Here is a 26,631-nt window from a genome sequence, read left to right as displayed (position 1 = left end):
AATCAGCAATACAAACGGACCCACAATAGCCACTAAGCAGGCTTAAAACAGTTGCTACACGCATTAAAGCCTTATTATACCAGCTGTCATTTCCGTAAAAAGTAGCATATACCGCCTGCTATTCAATCAGTTGTCAGCTACCGGGTAGTCTTCCAAAATTTAAAAGACATACAGCAACAGACCAATACAAAAGAAACGATACGGAGAGAAAATAATACGGTCGGACCTTGGAGTCGAACCCCTGTCACTATAAGAGCAAAACGACACTGTTGCCCGTGCACGCAGACCAATGCCCTACTGAAGTAAGTTTGCTGGGAAATCCAATGTATTTCACAGACATGAATGTAAACAGAGGCTAAAATCATTCTATATACCCATGTGATAAAGGAAAAAGGGGGATACACGTGCCCAATGAAGAAATAAAAAATATGACACGATCAAGTCTAAATCTTGACTAACTCTTATCGCCATTCAGATCGACAATCTACTACATATGTCTTTCCATCATGAGATGGGCTGAACTTTGAAGAAAAGGGAGGGGCTGATTATAATATTATACAAAACGCCGCTTTTTACGCCGTCTTTGTCAGACAGAAGCGCCGCAATTTTCGGCGCACTATGGATGGCCTGTGGCGTCAGAAACGGCGTCATTGGATGGATAAAAAAAACATTTTGCATTTTGATTTGCAAATGGCGTAATTTCTGGCGTTTGTACCACAGAACGCCGTACTTTGCGGCGTCTTTTCGTCTTAAACGCTGTAAACACCGGTGTTTTGAGACTGAAAGGCGTTTCGTTAGTGGCGAAATTTGACCCTTTTGGCGTTCCATACATCTCATGCATGTGAAGTGGCGTACGGCTCATTCAGGGCCTGTTTTGTGAACCACAACGGTTAGAAATGAAACCCCTAATGATGAAATTCGTGGCACTGTACCTTCGCATACGCATAAAGAGTGAAGGTGTTTTTATAGGTGTTGTAATGCCATGTTGTAATTCTGTTTTCATCTGTCTGTGAGACAATAAGAAAACGCTGTGCATGAACTAGCTTATGAATTTTATTAAATTCTACTGTATACTGATGTGGAGTTTAAATGTTGTTGCTTGAGGGGGGGAAGGATATTTACAGTGCATTTAGAAAGTATTCAGACCTTTTTATTCTAATTTATTACATTTTGCAATGCAATAAATGTTTTAAATTAATCTAGAGTCCATCCCTCGTAAGAAGTGACAGCTAAAACCCAGATTTGTGATAACTGTGCCGTTTTTTAAAAGTCCCCCTGTGGTGAAAATCCAGCTTTTAATGTTGTTTATATGTTTATATGTCTATAGGGTGTTTTTAATATGCTTTAAGACAAACCATGTGTAAATTCATAAGTCGACACCATTGCTGAGTATTTTCTCCTTAAAACTGCAGTGAACCAAAGACAGTCTCAAAAACACGCTTTGAAATCGCTGGTGTTTCTGACGTCACAAACTACCTTGTAACCAATCAGATCAACGTGTGATCGTCAACCAGTGGATCTCTGAGCTGAGTGGAGGGAGTGGAGGCGGGGCTCATTTGCATATTCATTGAACCGCGCATACTAAATGAGGCAAGGGTGTCGAGTTACATTCAAGATATTTTAAGGCATGAATCATTTTTATTTTATTTTTTTAAACGTTTAAATATACAATTTTGGTGATCAAAGATGAGTAGTAAGGGATCAAATTGTTGACTACAGGGGAACTTTAATAGAGTCGGACCCTTTGCTATGATGTTTGAGATATATCTCAGTTGTATCCCATTTCTCTTGATCATCTTTCAAATGTTTCTACAATTTGATTCTCAGGAACAGGACTGGACACCTGTAAAACACACCTGAACCAGCTAATCAAGGTCTTCAGAGGCCTGTTCTATACAGTGCACGAAGAAAGTTGGGGATTAAATCTGACCAAAAGTCCAAAACCTGACTTGAATTAAGCTAGCACATCAGTTGGGGCTTAAGCGGCTCCATAAAGGACCATTCAAGTTCACGCAATCCCACTAATTTGACCCGCGGGTTCAGTGAGTCAAGACAATGGCTGCGTCCGAAATCACACACTCTTGAGTAGGCACTTATTTTGAATAAGTAATTACTTCACAACCACTAAAAAAGTAAGTTCTATATACAGTAGTCAACATTTGAAGTGGATCAAAACCTTTCATCAAAGTTATACATGAATTTTGAAAAATACCCGTTCTTGTCTCAGGACAACTTTGATGGACTTTTTTGCTCCACTTCAAATGCTGACTACTGTAGTATGAATGTAATCTGGTACTACATTCGCCATGTTGTCATTATCATGTGATCTACCAGCGTCAGTCATTCATAAATCCTCTCCTGTGGCCTCATGGGATAGTAAAGTGTCCATCATATACACACTTCAGAATCTCACCAGTTTTAGATCATCCGGGTACATTCAGCCTACAGTTTTATGAGCACTGTAAACTCAGACATACTTCTTTTGTCACACAGTTTTTCACCTATTAGATAGTAGGGAAGTGTGTGATTTCAGACGCAGCCCATGTCCCTTTCAGGCAAATTTCACTTGACGGCCATCTTTGAAATGCCTCTCCATGTTTCAGTCATGCAAGCTTGAATCTCTTTGAATGGGGAAACTCCAAAGCTGTTCACCAAGCTTACAATTAATGACATCTGACAACACCTGTATCATAAATGTGAGCTTCTCAACCGGAACTTATAAGGGCAGCTGCAGTGACGCAGTGACTTCACAAATCTGCGATTGGCTCTTTTATTTAGAAGGCGGGACTTATTATTGCACTTATATGCACTTTCTCCCATTCATATAGTAATATAAGTGCACTGTACAGCCTACAAAGTCTTTTGGTCATTTCCCTGCTGACAAAAACAGCTAGAACCAGCATGCGCGCCAAATGGAGCACAATAATTGACTAATATACATTTTGCTAAAATATTTGTTGTTGGACATTAAATGTGCCTCATGTAGAATTTTTTTTATTTATTTTTTTGATAGCAGTACCTGTAAAGGGACTATTGTAAGTGGGGTAAATCAAATCTAGTAGGCCATAGACATTATGCACCAGGGAAACAAGCATCCAGCCATCTCTAGAATTTTGTCTTTGAACTTTTTGTTTTGGCTCTGTATATTTCTATGGTATCACATCGAAGAGTAATTCGATGGTGAAGTGGATTAACTTACTGTAGAGTTTACGAAAGTTATCATGAGCATTGTGATGTTTGAAGTGGATGTCATAAATGTCAGTAGACCAGGAAGATTTTAAAACAAGTGGTTCATTAATAAATCTGTAAGATCTTGCCTTCATGCAGATGGGAATACAATCAGATTACTGCATCACTGAAAAGAGGTGGAGCTACAGAAGATCTATAGACTTTATTACTAATCCCAGGTTAGTTAATATGTGTTCCTCTCACTAGTTAACATATAGTCTGAGCTTTTGTTATTTATTTTCATTTTTTATTTAGTGATTTTAACTTTGCCTTAAAAAATGTTACGGTCCCTGGTCTAGGTAAGGGTGTAACATAAATGACAAAACAGTACTTCTTAATTACCCCTTTTCTTTTTTTGTTTGTTTTCATAGTGTGACTCTTTTTGTTTTTAACAAAACAATTTCTTTAATAAAAAAAAAGTTTGGAAGCATATCTTCAGGGGTGAGCTAATGTCAAAGCAATGAACACACGAAACTAACTTCCCACATAAAACTACCTTCCATACGAATCAAACAAAAGAAGGAAAACATACAATGACTTATTACCTACCCTATCTCCTCATCTAGCCAATAAACAGGAGAAAAGTGATGACCTTTTGGCTTTCAAAAAAACATATAGTAGGAGTAGGAGATCAAGACATGCAAACGACTGTATTTAGAAATATACATATACAAAATCAGTTAGTGAAACATTTATTAATTTAAACTAGGGCTGGGACGATACACACATCTTCCGATTCGATACTATCACGATACTTGGGTGCCGATACGATATGTATTGCAATTTTTTTTAAGAATTGCGATTCTACAAGTATTGCGATATATTGCAATTTTTTTAACACTAGACCATCGGGAAAAGCTAAATCATACACTTATACAGACTGTACATGATGTACAAGATGAGTCATATTTGCAAAAGCAAACCATCACATCATAAGTTTTATTCAGAAGCATCATACAATATTACATACTCTTGAATAAATGATTCAATAACAAATACATTTTTTAAGTCACTTGTTGCCACCAAGTTTCTATCAAAAGCTGATTTTGATCGCTACTGTAGACATCAGTGTTTATATTTGAACTTTAAACATCTAGGATAATTTTAACTATTGCATCACACTAATAATGATACTATGAGGTTGAAAAGACTGTTTGTGAAGCTCAGGGGCGTAGCAAGCTTTCCAAAAGTGCAGGGGATGGATGTGGTTTATTAACAATAAAAACGATGAATACAATGACAGAAGGGTACAAAAGGTATAACATACAAGATGTAAAAAGCTTCCCATTTAAATTAGTGATACTAGAAAAGTGTAAAAACACACGGAAAATAAGTCAAAACTCTGTTGTGAAAATGCACAACAGTAGACTTGCTAAAGAATCAGAAATACTTTAATAATCCCAGGGGGGAATTATTTGTTACAAACTCCAGATATACAAACAACATATATTATACAAACAACATATAAATATATACAGTACCAGTCAAAAGTTTGGAAACACTACTATTTTTAATGCTTTTGCAAGAAGTCTCTTATGCTCATCAAGCCTGCAGTTAAAAACAAACAAAAAAACAAAAAAAACAGTAATATTATGAAATATTATTACAATTTAAAATAATGGTTCTCTTTTTTAATATACTTTAAAATGTAATTTATTTTTGTGATGCAAAGCTGAATTTTCATCAGCAAGTACTCCAGTCTTTGGTGTCTTATGATCCTTCAGAAATCATTCTAATATGATGATTTGATGCTCAGTTATTATCAATGATGGAAACAGTTGTGCTGCTTAATATATTTTTTTGGAATACTTTTTTCAGGATTCATTGATGAGTAAAACGTTAACAGCATTTATTCATAAAAACAGCATTTATTCAAAATAAAAACATTTCTAACAATATAAATCGTTACCATCACCTTTTATCAATTTAACGCATCCTTGTTGAATTGAAGTACTAATTTCTTTTAAAAAAAATAGTTATTGTTCCCAAAGTTTTGAACGGTAGTGTATATTGTTACAAAAGATTTCTATTCTAAATAAATACAGTTCTTTTTAACTTTTTATTCATCAAATAATCCTGAAAAAAGTATCTCAGGTTATAAAAAAATATTAAGCAGCACAACTGTTTCCAACATTGATCATAAATCATCATATTAGAATGATTTCTGAAGGATCATAAGACACCAAAGACTGGAGTACTTGCTGATGAAAATTCAGCTTTGCATCACAAAAATAAATTACATTTTAAAGTATATTAAAAAAGAGAACCATTATTTTAAATTGTAATAATATTTCATAATATTACTGTTTTTTTTTTTTTTTTTTTTTTTTTAACTGCAGGCTTGATGAGCATAAGAGACTTCTTTCAAAAGCATTAAAAATAGTAGTGTTTCCAAACTTTTGACTGGTACTGTATATAAATAAATGCAACCAACAATAACAATTAACTGACCAATGAACATATGACCAACTACCTCTCATGTAAAAGAACCAAAAGTGGTCTTTCTGCCCTCCTTACAAAGACAAACTGTTCAGCAATCTTGTTTCCGCCTCCTCAGCACGAGCTGACCGATAAATCCATAGATATTATATAGAGACTATGGATAAATCTAACACACCAGAGTCTTTTCATTGCATTCAGTCTCACGTCTCTTCCACGCGTCCACTTCATAGGGATATTACGTCAGTCAACACTCATAGATGACGACACATTTCATCCTCTGTTGGAACGAAAGTGGCTAACTTCTGTCAACCTCGTCTATAAGCAAGGACAAAAATGAAGCAGTTGAATTAATATTGATTCTGGAATAATAATAATAATAAAAAAACGATTTTATAATCGTGAAAAAAATACTTGTTTGTAAACAAATAATTACGACATTTAGAAAAATGTAGCATTGGTGATGTTGATTCAGAGTTTGCATCATCTGAAGTCTTCACAGGAGTTGGCGTTCTCTCTTCATTGGTTTGGGTAAAGGAGGGAGACGCAACTATTCCTGCGAGTAGGAGAATAGTCTGCATTTGTTCGGAAGTATGTGTAATGGCACCGGTCCTGATGTGGAGACAATTCTGAGTAGTCTGGAAACTGTAGCTATTCCAAGTCGTTTACGGGTTGTTCCAATCTGGAGAGCTCAGTATTATTCCGGTCATGAACAGCTGAAAACACAGTGAATGAAAGCATTACTTTTCAACTTGCACAGGCACAAAGAATGTTTTGCATTGCTTTCTCACAGTCAAACCACAGAAGACCAACAGATTGTTAAATAAATCACAATTAAAATCTAATATAATGTCACTGAAGTTTCTCATCATGTACATGAGCTGATTAACTGTGTTGTATGTCAATATGAATTACTACTCTTACCCATTCTGGCTTTTTCATTGAGATCATTTCCCGTTTCCTTTTAACAGAAAACAGATAAACATACATTTTGTTATTTAAAACAAATTAAAAGTAATTTGTTTTCTTTTTTTCTCTTTAATGTGAAAAAAGAAATAAACTTTCAATACCTGCATTCCAGTATGAACAGAAGAGAGACAAAATTATAATTTAATCAATTATTTTATTTATTTTACATCACCCTCTTTTTTCTAATTGTAGCAAATATAGTGTATATGAATGATTGTCAACAAGTATTCCAGCTCCATGACTGTATTTATTTATTTATTTAATTTGGCTGAATTTACATAGAAATTATATGAAAAACAACTCTATATCTCATACTACAAAAACGTTCTGAACAAATTGATTAAAGCTTACCTGACCGATGAGGTCGTTTCTTCTTTTGAATATATTTGATTGTAAGGACACTTATTACTGTAATTATTATTATCACAGTAACTGTAACACTAAGAGCAATGGCTGTAACATCAGGGAGATTTCCACATTCAGTGTCGGACGACTGTGTTCCTGGATTTATTTCAGTAAGTCCCAATGCTTCACACCTGTGAATAATATCCAGGATCAGATGTAAAATGATGAGCAACAGCACACACCAACAGTATAAGAGAACACTTACTTTGTGTGTGGTTTACAGGATGATAAAGAGCCATCTGAATATGTGTCAGCTTCACAGTCAGCACATACTGTATCTGTGGAGCCAGTGCCTGTAGACAATGGACAATAGTTACATAAAGATGTTGTTTAAAATAAAATAAATAAAGGCTCTTGTTTCCTTAACTGCAACTAATGCAGCACAGATTACAATAAACAGCATTTCATGCACTGTCCATGCATCTTTATATAATGTGATCATTTACCTGCTTGTCTGATGTATTGTCCAGGTCTGCATTCAGAGTGTTGCACAGCGAGTCTACAGGAGTGTTTCTCTCTTTCAGTGCAGAAGAATCTTTCCAGTGGCTCACACACAGCATCTGACGACCGAGTGCAGGCTTTACTCACTCTTAACCCTCGCTCTAAGATAGAAATGTGTCAGCAGAAACAATATTACATTATTACTGTAGGAACAGTTACCCATGAGCAACTAGCTTGCATCTCTTTAGATCCTAGATCACCTGCATTAAAAGATCAAACTGATTCAAATTAATAAAATCTACAACAACTTTTTAATTTACAGATGAACAAATTTAAAGGGGGAAACACTCACTTGAATCACACACTGTACATTTAAAGCATTGTGATAAGCCGTTGGGTTCATCAATAAAAGTGTATTCAGGGCATGGAACACAAGTTGTGCTGGTATCAACTGTGCAGTGCCAATAAACACGGTTTCCTAAAAAGCAGCACATAAAATTTGTTATTGAATTTCAACAGAAATCACTTAATAATGTGATGCAAAATGCACTGTCATGGTATTCTGACTTTATAATTGAGTTTTTTTTCACAAACCAAACAAATGCTTTTATGCAGAAAAAATATATTCATTAATGCAGAATAAAGCAGATTATCATCACCCGACGTAATAACGTCATAAACTTGCAGTAAAAAAAACATATTGATAAAGAATAAAAAAAAAAACTAAAGTTAGAAACTTTGAAATTATACAAATTGTGTAAAGTATATGGTATAACTTTTTATTATCAGTCTTACCAGGAGCACACATTGGACAGCATTCCCCATTTGTCTCATATTCAGCACGAGCACATCCACAAGAGCAAAGTTCATAGTAAAGTGGAAGAATAACAGTAAAGAGAAGAGTAATCCTTAAAGTGGTCATGAATGTCCTCAGCCTTCACAGTAGCGGTGTCGTTTGCTGCATGGTCTGATGTCTGAAGAGTAGCTGACGGCAGGACTCAAGACAGCCGTTCAAAACTCAGATCTTGTGCAGGTTGTATTTCCCACAAGCATCTTGCAGACATATCCATTCTCTGTCAAACAAACTAAAAACAGAAAGAAAAACAAGAACAAGAAATTAATCACCTCACTGTGAACTTTATTTGTTTCTTCAAATAAAAGCACTTTTGTCTTGATAATATTTAGGAAAGAAATCTCTCATTAGTTTACTTCCATCATTTTTAACATTTTCCTTAAACATCAAAAACTTTTCCACCACAGTGTCATTTTCATTGACATTTTTAAACATTGAGGAATAAAAGAGACAAATCTTTGTTGTGCTATAGGTACAGTATTCGAAATGCAGTCTTTTTTTAGAAAAAATAATGTTTTTCTTCATAATAAATACTAGTATGGAATAAATAAACAAAAATTCTTATTTTATTATCATGGCATTAAGCATATCACCAAATCAAGTTTTTATAAAACCCCATAAGAAGCAAAAAAAGCATTTTAACAGAAATGAAACCAAGTGTGCGGAGCAGAAGGCAAAAATACTTTCACTTTAGAACGTGTGAACGAAATTTAGAAATAACACGTATAGCACTGTAGGATCAAAGCGACTCATAAAAGATAAAGGCACACATTTATATAATTCGGTCAGTTGTCGACTGCTTTTAAAATACGGACAAGAAAAGCTTATTTTGTGACGTGATTATTTAGGCTAGTAGTTCAAAGCTCCAGGTCAGCTGCAGATTTTCTAAAAATCTTAAAATACTTACCTTCTGATAGGATATATATATATATTTATATATATATATATATATATATATATATATATATATATATATATATATTCAATTTATGAATATATATATGAATCAATTTAATATATGAATCACGTGGTTATCGAAGAAGGGCCTGAGACGTGGATACCACAAAATACAAAAGTGTTTTATTCAAATAGTCAAAAACAATCAAAAGACAACATTAAAAGACTGGTTCAACATTTATCATTCAACATTCACAAATCTGGCGAAACCAAGAAGGAGGCCGAGGCTTAACAATGGCAGGTACACTATTTTAGTGAGCACAAGGCTCCTATAATCACTCTTACCCAGTAAACACAGAACGTTCTCTGTGGTTATTACCTAAAGAGAACCTTCCCAGAACGTTTCCTACCACCCTGTGCACGGGCATCAACACACACACTCCAATAAGGTAAAGCATGAACGCACAGCACTCTCTCTCTGACAAAACCTCCACCACCGCACGTGAGGCCCTACTAGCGGCCTGCCTTGAAGCCTCGGCTCCTGTAACGGAAGCAAAATTACCACACTGGTCTCAACATACAACAAGAACACTTAGTTACAAAAAGACAAATAAAAAATACAATTAAACAAAACAACATCCATAAAGGAATGCACTAGAAAAAATAAGTAAAATAAATATACCTAAAGCAAATTACAAACAAATTGAAAGACCAGTTAAAGAAAAGAAAGAAAAACCAGCGATCACAACAAGGACAAATGCTGGAGAGCAGGCGTCACACCAAACACACAGGTCGAACGCGCACGTGTTGATGAGAAAGCTTGTCACAGGAGAGAATCCGGATACAAAACAGCAGCGTCAAACAGCGTTTCCCGCCAAACAGTGGCTATTCCTGTCTATTCCTCCTCCATTTCATAACCAGTCGCACATCCACGTCACGCACACCCAGAAGGATACCACCATGTCACAAAGCACGAAAATGCAGGGGGGCAGGGTTTTCTATTATTTTGAAGGTACCCCCAGGCGCCGCCATTGGCTAGCGGACCCCCACCTGCTGTTAGCATCCCATTGACTCCCATTCATTTTTGCGTCACTTTGACAGCGAATAACTTCACATCTGAGGCGTTTAAAGACTCCATTTGTCCATTATTTATTTCTAAAGAAACACGAAAATGTATAAAAGGCTTCATTACCTTGTAGCTTCTGTTATGGCCCCGTAGAAGCAATTTTTGTAAAAATAGGCTAACAATTGCGTCATAACCACGCGACTCTCTGTCGCACAGTAGAGAATTACCGTATGGACGGGAGGAGAAGCTCGTGGGCAATCGGGGGGACGTGGAGGCAAAGTGACAAAATAATTAATCAGAATACATAGCAAAAGTGTCTCCTGCTCCAGCTCATGGACAGCTCCTACTCACACTCTCCGTCTCTGCAAGATTCGGAAGGGAATGATTCAGATTTCTCTTGGCACAGCTACTAAAAGACAGACGGGTTGCTCACGTCACATCTACGTCGTCAAGCTCAGTGTGAGTCTGCGCAGTCGCTCGACCCCCAGGAAGTAAGAGTTTCTAATTGGCTTCACTTTGTCTCCGTTGAATCCAATGGGGTCGCTGTGTCCATTTCTTTTACTGTCTATGCGAAAATGCAGGTGGGGCATATGCATATGAATAGCCACCGCCAACAACGAACCATCGGCCATAATGCTCAAAGCGGACGGGAGAAACAAACCAGAATGGGCGGTCCCCGGCAATGACGCACAGGCGGTGACCCATAGGCCTAATTTGCGGGTGGGACAGGTGGGACATGTCCCCACCACTTTTTGCTAAGGTCGATATTGTCCCCACCACTTTTGAAACATATAATACAAATAAATAAAACATCTCCAGTTAACTAGCAGAGAATTCATTTCGTTCGTTTGTTAAATAAGAGGCGATCTAGCGCTGAAATGTGTTGTTTTTTAAATCAAGTGATCAAAGTGCTCGTTTCCGCTGCGATCAGTGGCGCGGATGCTGTGTTCTCTTGTGGCTCGCGTACAGTCTTCACTCGGACACACGCTTCAATCCGTTGTGGAGACTCTATTCATTCCAGTGAAATTACAAAACAAAATGCACACAAACGTGTCCTTGCCTGATATACAACCACTGATAAACAATCGGTTTTGATGAGAAAAGAAAAAAAAACCTATACGAGTGCGGATTAGAACCCAGAACCTCTGACACGCTTGGCAAAAGTTCCGCCACTGGCCCATTTAAATTCACACTTAATTTTGTCGGACCTCATTAGACCTCATTAAACGACAAATGACAAACGACAATTGGGTCATTAGACCCAATGTACTATTTAAATGGACTGCTGAACATCGTAATGTTATTGTACATACATCTGATTTATGATTTAGCATTGTGTTAGCAATGTCCCACCCACTTTTTAAAACAAAATTACGCCACTGCGGTGACCACACACACAAACGGTGCATCCTAATACATACAGTCGGCATCTAGTCATAGTTGGGGGCGTGGCGAGGGTGGAGTCGGCGTGGGGGAAAACACTGCGAACATCGTGTGTATTTGAATGACAAAAATGTGGTATTGCGAGTCATTGACGCCTGCCGACCGGCAACGGTACATTGTAAAATTAACTGCAATAGGTTATGATAGCCCTTATTTAATTAAAAACTGGGTCAATGACCCAACCAAATGGCCGAAGGTGTCGTTTCCAGACATATTTTGTTATGTGGTTGAATCTCCAAGACATCGCGGCAGCTGTAGCGGTAACATTAGCCTATAACTCAATCAACTTATGTTGCATACTATAACTCCATAAAACCTTGTCATTTACCAATTGTACGTATGCTTCACTCCAAACTATCCTTTTGTAAAACGGTGATCAGTAGTACGAAGTTGCCGAGGGACTGTGCTGACAGTTATCCCTAAAGTCCTCTAGTAACTCACAGACTGCAGTAAGTTACTCCATAGGTTCACGGCTCGCGTCATGAGCCTTCAGCTGATAACACTAATGTGAATTAGACATCCCTTATGAAAAACAACTATAGGAATCTTGTAGTATTTCGGGACAAAATATTATAGTAATCCTATAGGAATACTATAGTATTTTGGGACATACTATAGAAGTACTATAGAGGTATTACAGAACATCACATAAGTATTATACACTACTATAGAATTCTTATAGGATTACTATAGTTCTTTTTCGTAAGGGATGTAGACAAAACTAGCCCACCACTGCCTAATACGAGTTTAACACCCACTACTATCACACAGGGAGCTACTCACACAGTAATCTCAAAAAAGAAAGCTCAAAAGCCATTTTGTCCTCCTTTCCGGTTCTGTGTGTTTATTAGGAAGGATGTAGAACTTCAGTTCATAATTTGTTTGTTTATTGGCGGTACAGAAAACGACACAGCAACTCTTCGGCATGATTGCCCCGTGTATTTCAATGAGCTCCAAGGCAATGTTTTCCGCCACGGGCTAAATTCACATCACGTGACGGGGCGTTCCCGGGGGCGTTCCCAGACCAACCGTCTGTATCTATCCCCTTTTATACGCTCCCTCGCGGAATATAATTGGACACAACATTACCCACAAACATTAATTAAAAAAACGAAACTCTATACATCCCACCACAATCTACCCCATGGGGTCCAGCCCTCCCGGTGCAAGGAAGGTAAGGAGGAGTGGTATGTGACCAGCCGTTTCCCATCCTGTCCATCATCCTTAAAATTCATCTACAGAGAACAGTGGATATGCATCACCGTACTCAAATCGTTTACAGGGAACGACACAAGATTCAGAAAGGTCATTCTTATACCTTTTTAGGAACTGGTTTGTTGGATAAATGTTATGTTTAATTTTAACGTATATTTCATAAATTGTATTATTGATACAATATTTGTTATTATAAGTTCAAATCAATCTCCAATTCAAATTTTCAAAATGTTCATTCCAAAAGTATTTATTTCGAGGTGTTGCAGGGCAATGAATCAGGCATCTGAAAAATGTATTATTACATTTACTGTCTTTAATATCAACACCATTTAACAATACCTGTTTTTTAAACAGTGATTGCTTATGAGGTTCATTACTGCCTCACAAAAGTCTCAAAAAAACTACTGGTATTGCATCAAAAACAATCATTTTTGCCTTCACTAGTTTATCTATGGGTGCAGTGGCGGAGCCAGAGGGGGGTCCGGGGTGGCACTGGACACCCCTGACATGCGATTGGCCACCCCGGGTGCCACCCCAAAATTTTATTTGCCACTGGCAGTTGCTGATGCTGATTTAAAAAAAAAAAAAAAAAATTACGTTCGCCGGCAACGCGGCGCGCGCGCAGTTTTCAAACGGACGAGCAGAGGACGAGAGATGGTTGCAAGATACCGAACTTCACCGAATAAGAAAACATCATATTTGAAGTAAGTTTTTAAGGTTTAGCATCAGGGGGGTTTGCTCCGAATACATTCGGCCTAATACACGCATATACAGTAGGCTACCTTGCCGTGTGTAGCCTACGTTACAGTATACAAATGTTCTAGCTAATGTGAGGATAGGAGATCAAAACGCAGGCAAAGAAGAGCAGAAACAAGCGATATCATAATGCGATTACTATAGGACTGTGAAGCTTTATGGGTGTAGGGTGTTGATGGACTCGAGCTGTGTTTTGATCATCATTAAATCTGATCTAGATGTAGTCTTTGATAAAAATGCGATTTTCTCAGCTTTTTGCTCATGTTGCTTTTTATGAAACTTGCCAACATTCAAGTGTTGATAAACAAGTAATAAAAACTCAGTGAGTGTTTTAGCGCAATTTTCTCACCTCATGGGATCACAACACTAAGAGATAGTAAATCTTTTCCTGGATTTTTTTTTGTGCGTTCCCGAGATTAGACCTTCCTTAACATAATGCCGAAAACCCGAAGTCTCTAGGTGGTCTGGTTGAGGAGTAGATAGAAGTGCAAGATTGGTGCGCACAGACGCACAGAACAGAAATCATGAGTTAACCAGCGCAATTTGTCCGGTGGAAAATTGCGCTAAAAAGACGCACGAAGCTAGAATTTTTTTTTTTTAAAGCACAGGGTCTGTTCTTTCTTATGTTCAGATATTCATACAACAAAATATTCTGGGGTGCCATGAAATTGTGAAAATTACCAAAAACACCATTTTTTTTTTATACTGGAAAGAGTTAAGATAAAAATATTTTTAATAAGCACAAACATAGTCCAGTCATTTTATGAAAAAAGGTTTAACAAATTGCAACAGAAGCAAACTCAAATCATTTTGTATCCTCATTATGTCCTGAGTAAGGAAAAAAAGTCCAGAAGAATCCCATTAGGGGAAAGTTTTGAAAACTGTTTCTGGGGATTCACTTTTTATTTTACCTACCTTTAGTCTTCAGCATTTTCCTTAACATTGTCTCCTGTTCTTCCCTCAGACTCGTCCCCCAGAAACAGTCCCACAGACCCAGCCCCAAACCCAATCTCTTAATAATTAATAAAGGCTGGTTTCTAAAGTACTTCTTCCTGCCTCTATGTATTAATGTTCATGGGTAGCCGTAATGGGTTCCATTCAGACCTTAACATTAGGTATTTTACTGTTATATGTCAACAAGATTCAACAAGACATTTTCTCCTGGATATATCCAATGTTTAGATCTGTTGTGGTATTTACGCAAATTATCACATACATAATTAGATTATGCACCATTTGTCCATGTTAACAACCAATTTAAAAAAAAAACTTGTAATACATTTTTTGTTTGTCTTGATGCAAGTAATCAACTCAGTAATTTTCATGGTGATATCTAAAGGTTAAAATTTTTACCCTATTCACGTAAGAAAAAGAATGAATAGGCGTATGAATAGGCTATATTTGGGTCTTTTTCAGAATGGGATTCTTCAGGACTTGTTTTTCCTTACTTAGGACATATTGAGGATACAAAATCAGTTGAGTTTGCTTCTGTTGCAATTTGTTCATGGTTGACCCCCATTTTGGCTTAAAATGACTGGACTAACAGGCAGATCAGACCCCAGCCCTTGCATCACCACTGGCTAGTCAGAGTCAGTGTGGTCAGACTTCAGAACCATCAACAGCTCAGAGCATCTACCAGACACAGGCAGTCAATCACATACCAAATTCAGGAATTTAAGTTGAGAAGATTTTGCCAGATTAAAAGGATAGTTCACCAAAAAATGAACACAAAAAAATAATTATAAATTAAATAATTATAATTAGAAAGATGTTCAACACTTATAGACACAAACAGAGTGACCCAATTCCTTCCATAAGCTTTTCCACTGTCTGTCTGTCTGTGTGTGTGTGTGTGTGTGTGTGTGTGTGTGTGTGTGTGTGTGTGTGTGTGTGTGTGTGTGTGTGTGTGTACTGTGTACCCCCGCAAGTAGCAGTGGCCACCCCCTGGCCACCCCCTGTATAAAACTCTAGTTCCGCCACTGTATGGGTGTGATGACAAACCGTATGTCGTCTGCTGCCTTTTACAACCGGAAGTTGGTCGTATGAATAATACTTATAATTGTGATTTTAAATGATCAATTCATATTATAATAGGTCTATATACTTTTATATACTGAATATATGTATATCTTTTTTTTATTTATTAATAACCAGGTTTAGAAGATAGAAATAATATAAAGCAAGTCATAATAAACATCTATGTGGGCTATCAAGAGCAGAACCTGAAATTACAGTTGAGCAAAAAGTAGGCTATAAAAACCAATGACATTCTCTTGACAGTAGAATCACCTCTTTATTATTTATCTTTATCAATAAGTGGACAGAAATTGATAGTAATAGTAGTCAAGTTGTATTTTTATTATACTCTGAGATATTGATGCACTTAGAATAAACATTCAGCAAACTTGTGCATAATGCAATACTTATTTAGACTATAAATATAATTTAAGATCTGTCTGAATGACAAAAGAATACATTTTGTGTGTACTATTTGAGTGGAACTATTAAGACAGAATATAATAAAATCACTTCTCCAGCAACAAAGACGTGCTAGCGTGTGTTTACAATGAAAAACAATAGAAAAGTAGCGCGGTTGAATGGAAAAACGAAAAAACATGGATTCTGAATATTTTCAGAATGCACTTTATTTTTTAATTGCATCATTTCATGATGTAGCTATTCCGTTATTTCATGCATGATGTATTAAATTATTTTACGTTGTCTGCTGTTTTTTATTTCAAAGTGTATTTCTTGAGTTTTATTTTAAGGCGTGTTTCGGTTTTTAATTTTTCATTAAGAAATTAAGTAAATGGTAAATGGACTGCATTTATATAGCGCTTTCACAGACCTATGGCCACCAAAGCGCTTTACATAGCCTCACATTCACCCATTCACTCACTCATTCACACACCGACGGCGGTGTCAGCCATGCAAGGCGCCATCCAGCTCGTCGGGAGCAGCTGTATTTCGCGACTTACATTTTATTGTACTTTTGTTTATTGCAACGAATCATTACGTATTTAATCATGTACATTGTATATGAATTAATTTATTGAGTTCAGTCTTTGCTTGTCAGTGATTGCAGAGCACGTCTACGGGGAGTATTATAAATGTTGTATTTACCTGTGTCAGCTGTGTTGTAGATGCCTCGAGAGAAAAGAAAGTGCAGAGCGCGAACGCACCAAAACAACTGAAGGATTGCCGTGAAGCAGCAGTAGGCTATCTCTGGTCGTACGATGTGTATGACGTCATTGACATTTTAAAAGACTTTTTAAAGCAAATAAGTGACTCTAAAAAATCTAACACCCCGCAATGTGTAATTTCTTTGCATCTCCTTTCGAATACAACATTCAAATTACTAGACAAAAAATTATATCCTGAGAAAAGTGGATTTTGATGGGTATTTCGCCATAGATCTCCATCATAGACTGTAAAAAAAGATGGACGACGCCCCTTCGCTCTCTTCCATTGATGAGAACTGAAGCCGCCAGAGTCCCGATATGGCGCTGACCAGAGCCATATGGCTGTCACGTGGTTCATGTAAGCCCCAATAGTTCCAAAACATACGCTGGCTGTCATATTCTTCTATGGGACAGACAGCAGCAATTGCATTATTGAACGGTATATAAAATAAAACACACACCCAAGTACTTTTTCAGCTGTTATTGCATTATTGCATTTTGTTAATGTCAGTTTTGCATTTGGAGATAAGTTTTAGGCTATATTTTTGGAGGGAAAAGCTTAGTGTTCATGTTCGCATGGGTAGTAGCACTGGCTTTAGCGGCTCTAACTTAACTTTTCCATATCATTCATCTGATGATGGACGTCTCATGATATTTATTTTAGCACAACTGGGCTGTATTAGGCTATTGATTCCCGTGATTTTGTTTATAAATTTGGATTCAGCCATTAGACCTTGTACCTTCGTGATCACGCAAAGAGGTCTGCCGTGGCGGTCCGTTCAGAATTCGCTTAGAAGCTAGCTCACTTCTTCTGATGAAAGTGGCCACCCCCAGGACCACAACGTGAAACATTATCATGTTAAGAGAATATTATTTTAAGATTAAGCCATACACATTATCAAAACTATAACAGATTAAAAACGAATTTAAGCATGGCTGATACAAATGAAGGTTTTCAAATAAAAAAAATTTTTTTTAAACAATGACAGACAACAAAAATGTGTGCTTGTGTGAGTGTGTGTGAACAAGAAAAACAAAAACCAGGGGCAGGTAATCCATGAAACAGACAGGACTGGTGATGGCCATAACAATCCTAGAGGTCCAGCATTGTTCTCACAAGCCGCTTCACTCAAGACAATAAAACATAATGAAAAGTTAGTATATCCCAAAAAATGTAATTAAATAAAAGTTGCTATAAAGGTGGCAGCGATTCATTACCGAACTCTTAGCTGACGAAGTCGCGCTAGCTAACTAGCTAGCAGGCAGTGCTTGAAAATTGGTTGAAACAACCAACATAAAATATAAATAATTACGCTGTGCATGTACAAATGAAGACCAGTATAAGCATCGCAAAGGGCCTCTGAAACAATATAGACAGTTGACAATTCAAAAGAGGTTGATATTTCAGCAACTTAACTCTGGAACAACTCGACGCGCAGCAATGTAAGTGAATGGGGTCCAACGCCCAAATGACAGTGTTTGGAACTATTCCGATCTTCAAATCCCGGAAGTAGGCGGTTAAAAGCGCCGCCATTTTTTACAACGGAGGTCTATGGGAGTGTCGCAACTCTTTTCTCTCTATGGCTCTGGCACTGACATATTGGATCTTGAGTCTGCGCAGTAGCGATCTCGGGACCAGACCTGCGCAGTAGTGAGCAGGAAGTAAAGCCGCGAAATCAACGCTCCGCCCTCACTCTCGCAGAATGCACTCAGGGAGAGTGGATTCTGCACACTTTTTAAAAAATTGATTGCAGTACGTCAAGAGGCTTGTTAAAATAAAGTAAATACAATCTCCTCAGTCCTCCGAAGATCCCGAAAAAATGTCCGTTGGTGCTTCAGTGACAGCTTTCAATCACAGCTGTCAATCATGACGTCACACCACCGCATCACGTAACTAACTAAAAACCAACTTATTTTTGAAACAGACACTTGAACTTACATCAGCGTGATAAAAACGACAGCAAATGAAAGAAACCACCTTTGGTAAAAAGATATTTGAAGTGTAATTTAATTGTTTAGTTGGTCTCACGTCCCGTTGAATAACATGGGGAGGCGCTGCTTATGACCTATACTAGGACCAGTCACCGGGGGGCGATCGAGACGTTTTGGCTTCACTTTTCAGGGCTTGTGCGGCACGCTTGATCTCCATTCATTCTGCACTCGCCTGCGAGCGCCCCCGCATGGACAGAGACGTGTTACTGCAGCCAGTCCAGAAACCGCTGGTGATTGTCAGGCGGTCAGGGTTTCATATTATTTTGAAGGTACCCCCCGTGAGCCGCCATTGGCTAACAAGCCTTCACCTGCTGTTAGCATCCCATTGACTCCCATTCATTTTCGCGTCACTTTGACAGCGAATAACTTTACATCTGAGGCGTTTAAAGACTCCATTTGTCCACTGTTTATTTCTAAAGAAACACGACAATGTATAAAAGGCTCCATTACCTTGTATCTTACGTTATGGCCCCGTAGAAGCAGTTTTTGTAAAAGTAGGCTAACGATTGCGTCATAACCACGCGACTCTCTGGAAATTACCGTAGAGACAGGAAGAGAAGCTCGCAATCAATCGGGGGGACGTGGAGGCAATAAAGTCCGATAAAGTCAAGGGAGAAGCCCATAGAGAGTCATGACGTTGCTCCTGCTCCTAGCTCATGGACAGCTCCTACTCACACTCTCCGTCTCTGCGAGATTCGGAAGGGAATGGTTCCGATTTCGCTTGGCACGGCTACTAGAAAACTTACAACTGTCAGGCAGGTTGCTCACGTCACATCCACGTCGTCAAGCTCAGTTTGAGTCTGCGCAGTACGCTCGGCAATCAGGAAGTGACTGCTTCTAATGTGCTTCAACTAACCTATGGGGTCGCTGTGTCCAGTTTATATACTGTCTATGGTGATTGTTCGTTCTTGGCGGCGCGTGTATCTGACGTCATCAATAAGCGCGAGGCAGGAGCCGCATGAGCTGATGTGTTGGGATCACGTCTTTGGATCATCAGTGTTACTCAAATAAATCCTATAATCATGCCGATGAAGGGAAGATTCCCCATACGGAGGACACTGGAGTATCTGCAGAAAGGAGAAATTGTGTTTAATAAATCGGTGAAGATTATGACTGTCAATTATAACACGCATGGAGATCTGAGTGAAGGAGCAAGGTCAGAACAACAACATCAACATCAGCTGACTTTATTAGCCAGAAAGCTCTTACTGAAAGAGTGTTAATCGCTGTCACTGTCAATATATCGGATAAAATACTGTTTGTGTTGTGTGATGTCAGAAGAAGATTAAATATATGAGAATTGAAGGTTAAAAACACGATAGATGTTTCAAAGTCACTCATGTATGTGAAATATATGTTAATGTATTTGACAGGAAGTTTGTGTTCTTCAACATTCCTCAAATCCAGTACAAAAACCCCTGGGTTCAAATATAATATATATTTGCGTCTTCTTATTTCTGTAGATTAGAGAAAACTTGCCAGGAAAGAAATAACACAGGAACACTGGTCATTAATGAAGATGAATGCTCTGATCCTAAAACGATATCCAATGAAGTTTATTCCTTTTACAGCAACAACTTATATTCTTCTAGATTCTCGGCTGATGCAACAGAGGCCTTCAATGCAATGTCTGACTTCTGACCGCTCCCCTGGCCCAGACGGCCTGACAGCCAACTTTATAAACATTTCTGGGAACATATCAAAGCACTTTTATTTGAAACACTTAAAGAAGCTTTAAATAACCGATCACTTCCACAGACGCTGAGGCAAGGTGTAATTGTTCTCATTCCAAAACCAAACAAAGATCCCAAAGTCTTGGACAATTGGAGACCAATAACACTATTAAACAATGATTATAAATTGCTAACACACATATTTTCAAATCGTCTTAAAGAGGGTCTTCCTCAAAAAATAAGTGACACCCATTCAGGATTATGAGAGGTAGATCAATACACAATAACGTTCGCCTTGTCCTTGATTTACTTGAGTATAATGAGCATTTAAAGGACGATGGCTTTATCCTTTTTCTGGATTTTTATAAGGCGTTTGACACGGTATGACACCCCTTTAGTTTTAAGGCTCTGGAACTCTGTGGTTTTGGGGAAAAATTTAGAAAATAATATGTTTTTATAATGACAGAATATAACGTTTGTGGGTAATGTTGATGCGTAGTGGCACTACGCCTCGCTCACTGTCAACAGAGGCATACAACAAGCCCCATCTCACCCTCACTCTTCATAGTTGCAGCTGAAATGTTGTCAATCCTCATCAAAAATTCAGATATTGAACAGTTAAATGTCTTTTATAACCAAATAGTTGTAAGTCAGCTGGCTGACGACACCACTCTGATTCTTAAGAATGTTGAGCAGGGCCCAAAGGCTACTGAAACTATAGACTCAATCTCCAAAGCCTCTGGGTTACAACTGAACCTGGAAAAGTGTGAGTTGTTATCTATACATGACTGCCACCTTGAGGCAGCATATGGTGTCCCTATTAAAACTGCAGTCAAATACTTGGGTACACATATAACCAAAGACACTAAGTTGAGTGAAACATTAAATGTATGGAACAAAATGGATGAATGTAAATGAAGATTAGACAGATGGTTAAATAAAGATCTTTCTCTGTTTGGTCGCATCTATATAACCAAAATGGAAAGCCTTTCAAGGTGTATTTACCCAGCCTCTTCTCTGTCAATCCCCAACAAAGCCTCTAAAACCATCAATACATTAAACTTGGATTACATCTGGAAAAGAAAAACCCATTATCTGAAAAAAGCGAGTATAGTGAAAGACTGAAGACGGTGGGCGACAAGCCATAGACTTTGATTGTATAAATGGAGCCTTAAAGACTAAATGGTTGAGATGCTTTCTAGCAAACAGTAGAAGCTTCTGGTATTGTGTCTCCGGAATTGTTTAAAAAAAGTATTGATTTACTTTTACGCTGTGATTTTAATGTTCCAAAACTTCCTGTAAAACTGTCTGAATTTCATTCTCAAGTTCTGTTATATTGGAAACTATTGTACAAACACAGTTTTACTCCCCATGATGTTCCCATCTGGAATTGCAGATTCATTCTCTTTAGGAATAAGTCCCTGTATCTCAATGAATGGATGGAAAACAACATTTGGTCTGTCACTCCTGGACAGTTATGGCAATGTTTTATCTTTTGAAGATTTTGGTACAAAATTTAATTTTCAGTGCAATCGTAAACATTATGATATGGTTATCCAAAGCGTCCCTTCTGCCTTTCTTTTGATGGCAAAAATGCACTCATTTGCTGAACCCCCTCTTCTGCCTTCACTGATGATTCTTGCTGGTCACCAGTTCTGCAGTGGGACTTTGCAAACCAAAGTGTTCTGTGATCTCTTTACTATAACTTTATACCCAATGCAATACAGCCGAAATCATTCTTCTCTGAAGAAACTACGCACAGATTTCTTAAAGTTATACCTTTATTACTGAAAGCTAAAGAGCTTCACTTCAAAGTATTGAATGACATATATCCTTCAAGACACCTCCTCTCACGATTTAACTTTGATCTAACTAACTGTATATTCAGTGATGAGGACATAGAGACCACAGATCATTTGTTTTTCTTCTGCCCTTACAGGAACACAGTCTGGTGTGACTTGTATGATTGCTGGAGCCTTATCTCCAGTCTCTCTCCAGTCTCACTAGAGATAACGTCACATTTGATATTATAATGAAGGACAAAAACTATGAACTGCTTGTAAACACTTTAATTATCTCGGGTAAATTTTTCATCCACAAATGTAAATGTATAAAAACACAGCCTCTTTTTTTTGTCTTCAAGAGAGAATTTGCATTGTACTACAAGTCCCTGTTGTTCATGAAGAAAACAGCAAAACTTCTTAATTTTATTGATGCCTTAAAATTAATTGAAGCCCCATAACTGTTGTTTTATTACTTTTCCTTTATCCTTTGTTATTTTATCTATTGCTTATTATAATTTATTATTATTTTACTTTAATTTACTTTCTTCTCCCTAAGTTGTGTGTCTTTTTACATGCTCCGTTTCCTGTTAGCAATAAAATAAAAAAATTAAAATGTATTTGCGTCTCTGAGAAACACACAAGGTATTTCCTTACTGATCCACTGATCTAGAATGTCATTATATAGATCAGTGGTTGAATCTCACATGATTCACAATCTCTCTTACCACCTAATGGCGGTTTTAATTTAACATTTAAAGTATCTTTTCATGTTTTAAATCATTTCAAATATCAATATTCAACGTTTTATGTTTTAAACAAAACATTATTTATGTCTGTGTAAAAGCATCTAAATGCCATTTCAAATGCAGCTTCTGTGTTTTCTCTCCATTGCAAAGGTTTTGTTGATACTCATTTAATTTTTATTTTTAGCGCAATTTTCCACCGGACAAATTGCGATTGTTAACTCATGATTTCTGCTCTGTCTGTGCGCACCAATCTTGCACTTCTATCTACTCCTCAACCAGACCACCTAGAGACTTCGGGTTTTCGGCATTATGTTAAGGAAGGTCTAATCTCGGGAACGCACAAAAAAAATCCAGGAAAAGATTTACGATTTAGTGTTGTGATCCCATGAGGTGAGAAAATTGCGCTAAAACACTCACTGAGTTTTTATTACTTGTTTATTATATTTAACCCTTATTTAACCAGGGAAATCCTTTGAGAACAAGTCTCTTTTACGAAGGAGCCCTGGCCAAGAAGGCCGCCATAAAAGTTCCACATAGAATACAAAATATAATAAATACAATGAACATACAAAACATAACACATTAACAGTACAATGAATCGACCAACGTTAGAAAAAAATAAAATAAAATCATGACATCCCCCATTGTCACCATAGACTTATCCTAAATTGGGAAGCAGGGACAGGTGCCCATTGTGCCTGCTTCCCGGTACTTTACTAGCCTCTTAAATTGACCAAAGGAGACCAAGTTATCAAGTTTCAAGTCATTCTGTAACAAGTTCCACGCTGATGGGGCAGAAATTCTAAATGCTTGCTTCCCTAACTCTGTGCGAGCTCAACCAGGTGGAGATTATAATTAGACGGCAGAGAGCGAGTGCTGGCCTTAAAGGACCTAAGCCTACATAAATAAGGGGGCAATGTCCCAATGATGGATTTATATATAAACAATTGCCACCGGGTCAGCCTGCGCTGAGCAAGGGAGGGCCACTGGACTAGATTATACAGAGTGCAACAATGTGTAAAGGGTTTGCACCCTGTAATAATTCTCAGTGCACCATGATAAGCTGAATCCAGTTGGTGCAAATATTTATTAGGGGCGTGCATATATAAAAAATCACCATAGTCCATAAGAGACAGAAAAGTAGCCTCGACCAATTTCTTTCTTGTTGCAAGAGAAAGACAGGCCCTATTCCTAAAATAGACCCTAGCTTTAAGTTTCTGGGCTAAATTTAGGATGTGAGCCTTAAAGTCAAATGGTCGTCAAGTAAAAGCCCTAAGTACTTGTACTCAGCCACACGCTCTATTAGATTTCCCTGCAAGGTAACAATGTTTGGAGGGATAAATGTGGAGTTCCTATTATTTGAGAACAGGACCGTCTTGGTTTTACTTGCATTCAACACAAGCTTCAAGTCAGATAGCCGAGATTGTACAGTGTCAAAGGCATCCTGCAGGTACTGAAAGGTCTGGTGAAGGGTTTCTCCACAGGTGTAAATGATTGTGTCATCAGCATAAAAATGAAACAGAGCATTGTGGACATTTGAACCGAGGTCATTTACATAAATGGTAAATAAAAGTGGGCCCAGCACCCCAGCAATTTGATTGGTAACAGCCCTATTGTGTCTTATTATTATAATTACATTTAATTAACTGTATGAAATTGACACATGATGATGCATGTGTAACCGGCCTAATTCTGACCACTGTTACGATCTGCGTTGTGTTTATTTGATGGTATACACGGGACACTGGAACTGCTGCTGATGGAGGGTTTATTGCACTGATGGATTAAAGAGAGGATACAGGAATGAGAATCTCCTCCTCATCGTGCTCAAAGCAGTCTCAACAACATCACAATGATAATAACATCAAAAATACAATGGATGACACGTCGCAAAACATTAAGTGCAAAATGAATTGTCACAAACGTTTATCTAAGCATAGGCTACAATATAATCTCTTGCAGTATTTTAAATCAATTGATACAAAATGAATACATTGGAAAACTGAACAGATATAATACCATATCTGAACGGATTAAAGAGAGGATACAGGAATGAGAATGTTTTCTAAGGGAAAATGTAAAATTTTGCCTGTATTATTGGTGTCCCCTTCAAAAATTGCTCTTGAGGAATGTTATATTTATTGTCCCCCCCAACATTTAGATGAAATTTACGCCCCTGGAGTCATTAAAGTCTGATATCGATTCAATGATTAATTCATAAATACAGCCACTTGCTTCGTTACTGAATGAATGACTCGATAACTCAACACCTACTGGCGGTTTTAATTTAATATTTAAAAGCATCACTTAGTTTTACCATCACTGCATATTTCTCTATTGAACATTTTTTTCAAGTGGGGGGGGACACTTACATTTCAGACAAAGTTCAGGAATTCTGATGGTCAGTTTTTGAGGCACATAAGGTCTTGAATGTCCGCTGCAATATCTTGTTCTTTTAACAGTTCAGGGGTTTTCTGTGCACTCGTCATTTGTCAGTTGCGTCTTCCTTCTCCATGTTCACAAGTTTCAGTCCTTTCAATGTTAAAGTCTTCTCTACTGACTGACTCACTCATTAAGACAGTTTTTGCCGCAGTCCAATGGAGAAATAATGCAACTTCTGTTGCTGTTCACAGTCAAGGACTATTTTTCAGCGGCAGGAAGGCTTTTAGTGATTTTACTTCATGAAGCCAGCAGCCACATCACCCTGTAGACTGGTTGCCCACTGAAGCTGAGCAGGGCTGAGCCTGGTTAGTACCTGGATGGGAGACTCCTGGGAAAAACAGGTTGCTGCTGGAAGAGGTGTTAGTGAGTCCAGCAGGGGGCGCTGTTCACCCTGTGCTCTGTGTGGGTCCTAACGCCCCAGTGTAGTGATTGGGACACTATACTTTTAAAGAGCACCGTCCTTCAGATGAGACGTAAACCCGAGGTCCTGACTCTCTGAGGTCATTAAAAATCCCATGGCACTTCTGATAAAGAGTAGGGGTGTAACCCCGGTGTCCTGGCCACATTACACTGACCCATTAGCCCTTACCAATCATGGCCTCCTAATAATCCCCATCCACTGAATTGGCTCTATCACTCTCTCTCCTCTCTCCACCTGTAGCTGGTGTGTGGTAAACGCACTGGCGCCGTCGTTCTGTGGCTGCCGTCGCATCATCCAAGCTCACACTGGTGGTGTTGAGGAGAGATTCCCTGATATGACTGTAAAGTGCTTTGGGTGTACAGTAGTACAAATGAAAGTGCTATATAAATCCCTCATTCATTCATTCATTCATTCATTCTATGAAGTGTGGTGACCGTTTTATAAAACAGAGACTAGTGCTGTGTGGTGAATTAGTCACGGTTGCCTCCGCTTTGCGTCGAGCATATCAACACCCTTCAGCCGTGACTTATTCTCCACACAGCACAGCCTCTCGTACCTTATTGCTTTTGTGTCACACCATTAACCATGATATATGGGTGAGGAGGGGGGGTTGTACTTGCTTATTTTGGTCAATGGGGGAGGGGGGGTAGTAGTAGACTAATACTCCTGTTTTGACTAG

The 26,631-nt window shown here is 38.0% G+C and overlaps 1 protein-coding gene across 2 annotated transcripts; it reads right to left on the bottom strand.

Moving 5' to 3' along the window:
• Positions 1-4,950: 4,950 nt before the first annotated feature.
• LOC311066117 (tumor necrosis factor receptor superfamily member 14-like) lies at positions 4,951-17,242 on the bottom strand. 2 transcript variants are annotated; one of them, XR_014603023.1, is made up of 9 exons: positions 16,836-17,242; positions 8,278-8,567; positions 7,835-7,960; positions 7,488-7,643; positions 7,247-7,334; positions 6,988-7,172; positions 6,592-6,628; positions 6,107-6,383; positions 4,951-5,985 (listed from the first exon to the last, which is right to left on the bottom strand). XR_014603023.1 is itself a non-coding variant. In XM_084087122.1 (8 exons), the coding sequence occupies exons 2-7, from the start codon at positions 8,402-8,404 to the stop codon at positions 6,615-6,617; spliced, it is 696 nt and encodes a 231-aa protein (XP_083943248.1). In that variant the 5' UTR covers positions 8,405-8,567; positions 16,836-17,242; the 3' UTR covers positions 4,951-6,383; positions 6,592-6,614. The 2 variants fall into 2 exon arrangements, 1 of the variants encoding a protein (XP_083943248.1); XM_084087122.1 differs by having other exon boundaries at positions 4,951-6,383.
• Between the last annotated feature and the right edge of the window lie 9,389 nt (positions 17,243-26,631).

Source organism: Abramis brama (assembly GCF_963993115.1).
Source record: "Abramis brama genome assembly, chromosome: 16".
NCBI lineage: Eukaryota > Metazoa > Chordata > Actinopteri > Cypriniformes > Leuciscidae > Abramis > Abramis brama.
The sequence above is the reverse complement of the archived record's forward strand: the minus strand, read 5'-3'. Positions and strand labels throughout refer to the sequence as shown.

Excerpts from the sequence above, each read along its gene's own strand:
- LOC311066117 (XM_084087122.1), bottom strand. The coding sequence starts at position 8,404 with ATGACCACTTTAAGGATTACTCTTCTCTTTACTGTTATTCTTCCACTT. Across the intron at positions 7,961-8,277 it reads CTGTCCAATGTGTGCTCCTG|GAAACCGTGTTTATTGGCAC; the intron begins GTAAGACTGATA and ends GCTGCTTTTTAG. Across the intron at positions 7,335-7,487 it reads ACAATACATCAGACAAGCAG|GCACTGGCTCCACAGATACA; the intron begins GTAAATGATCAC and ends CATTGTCTACAG.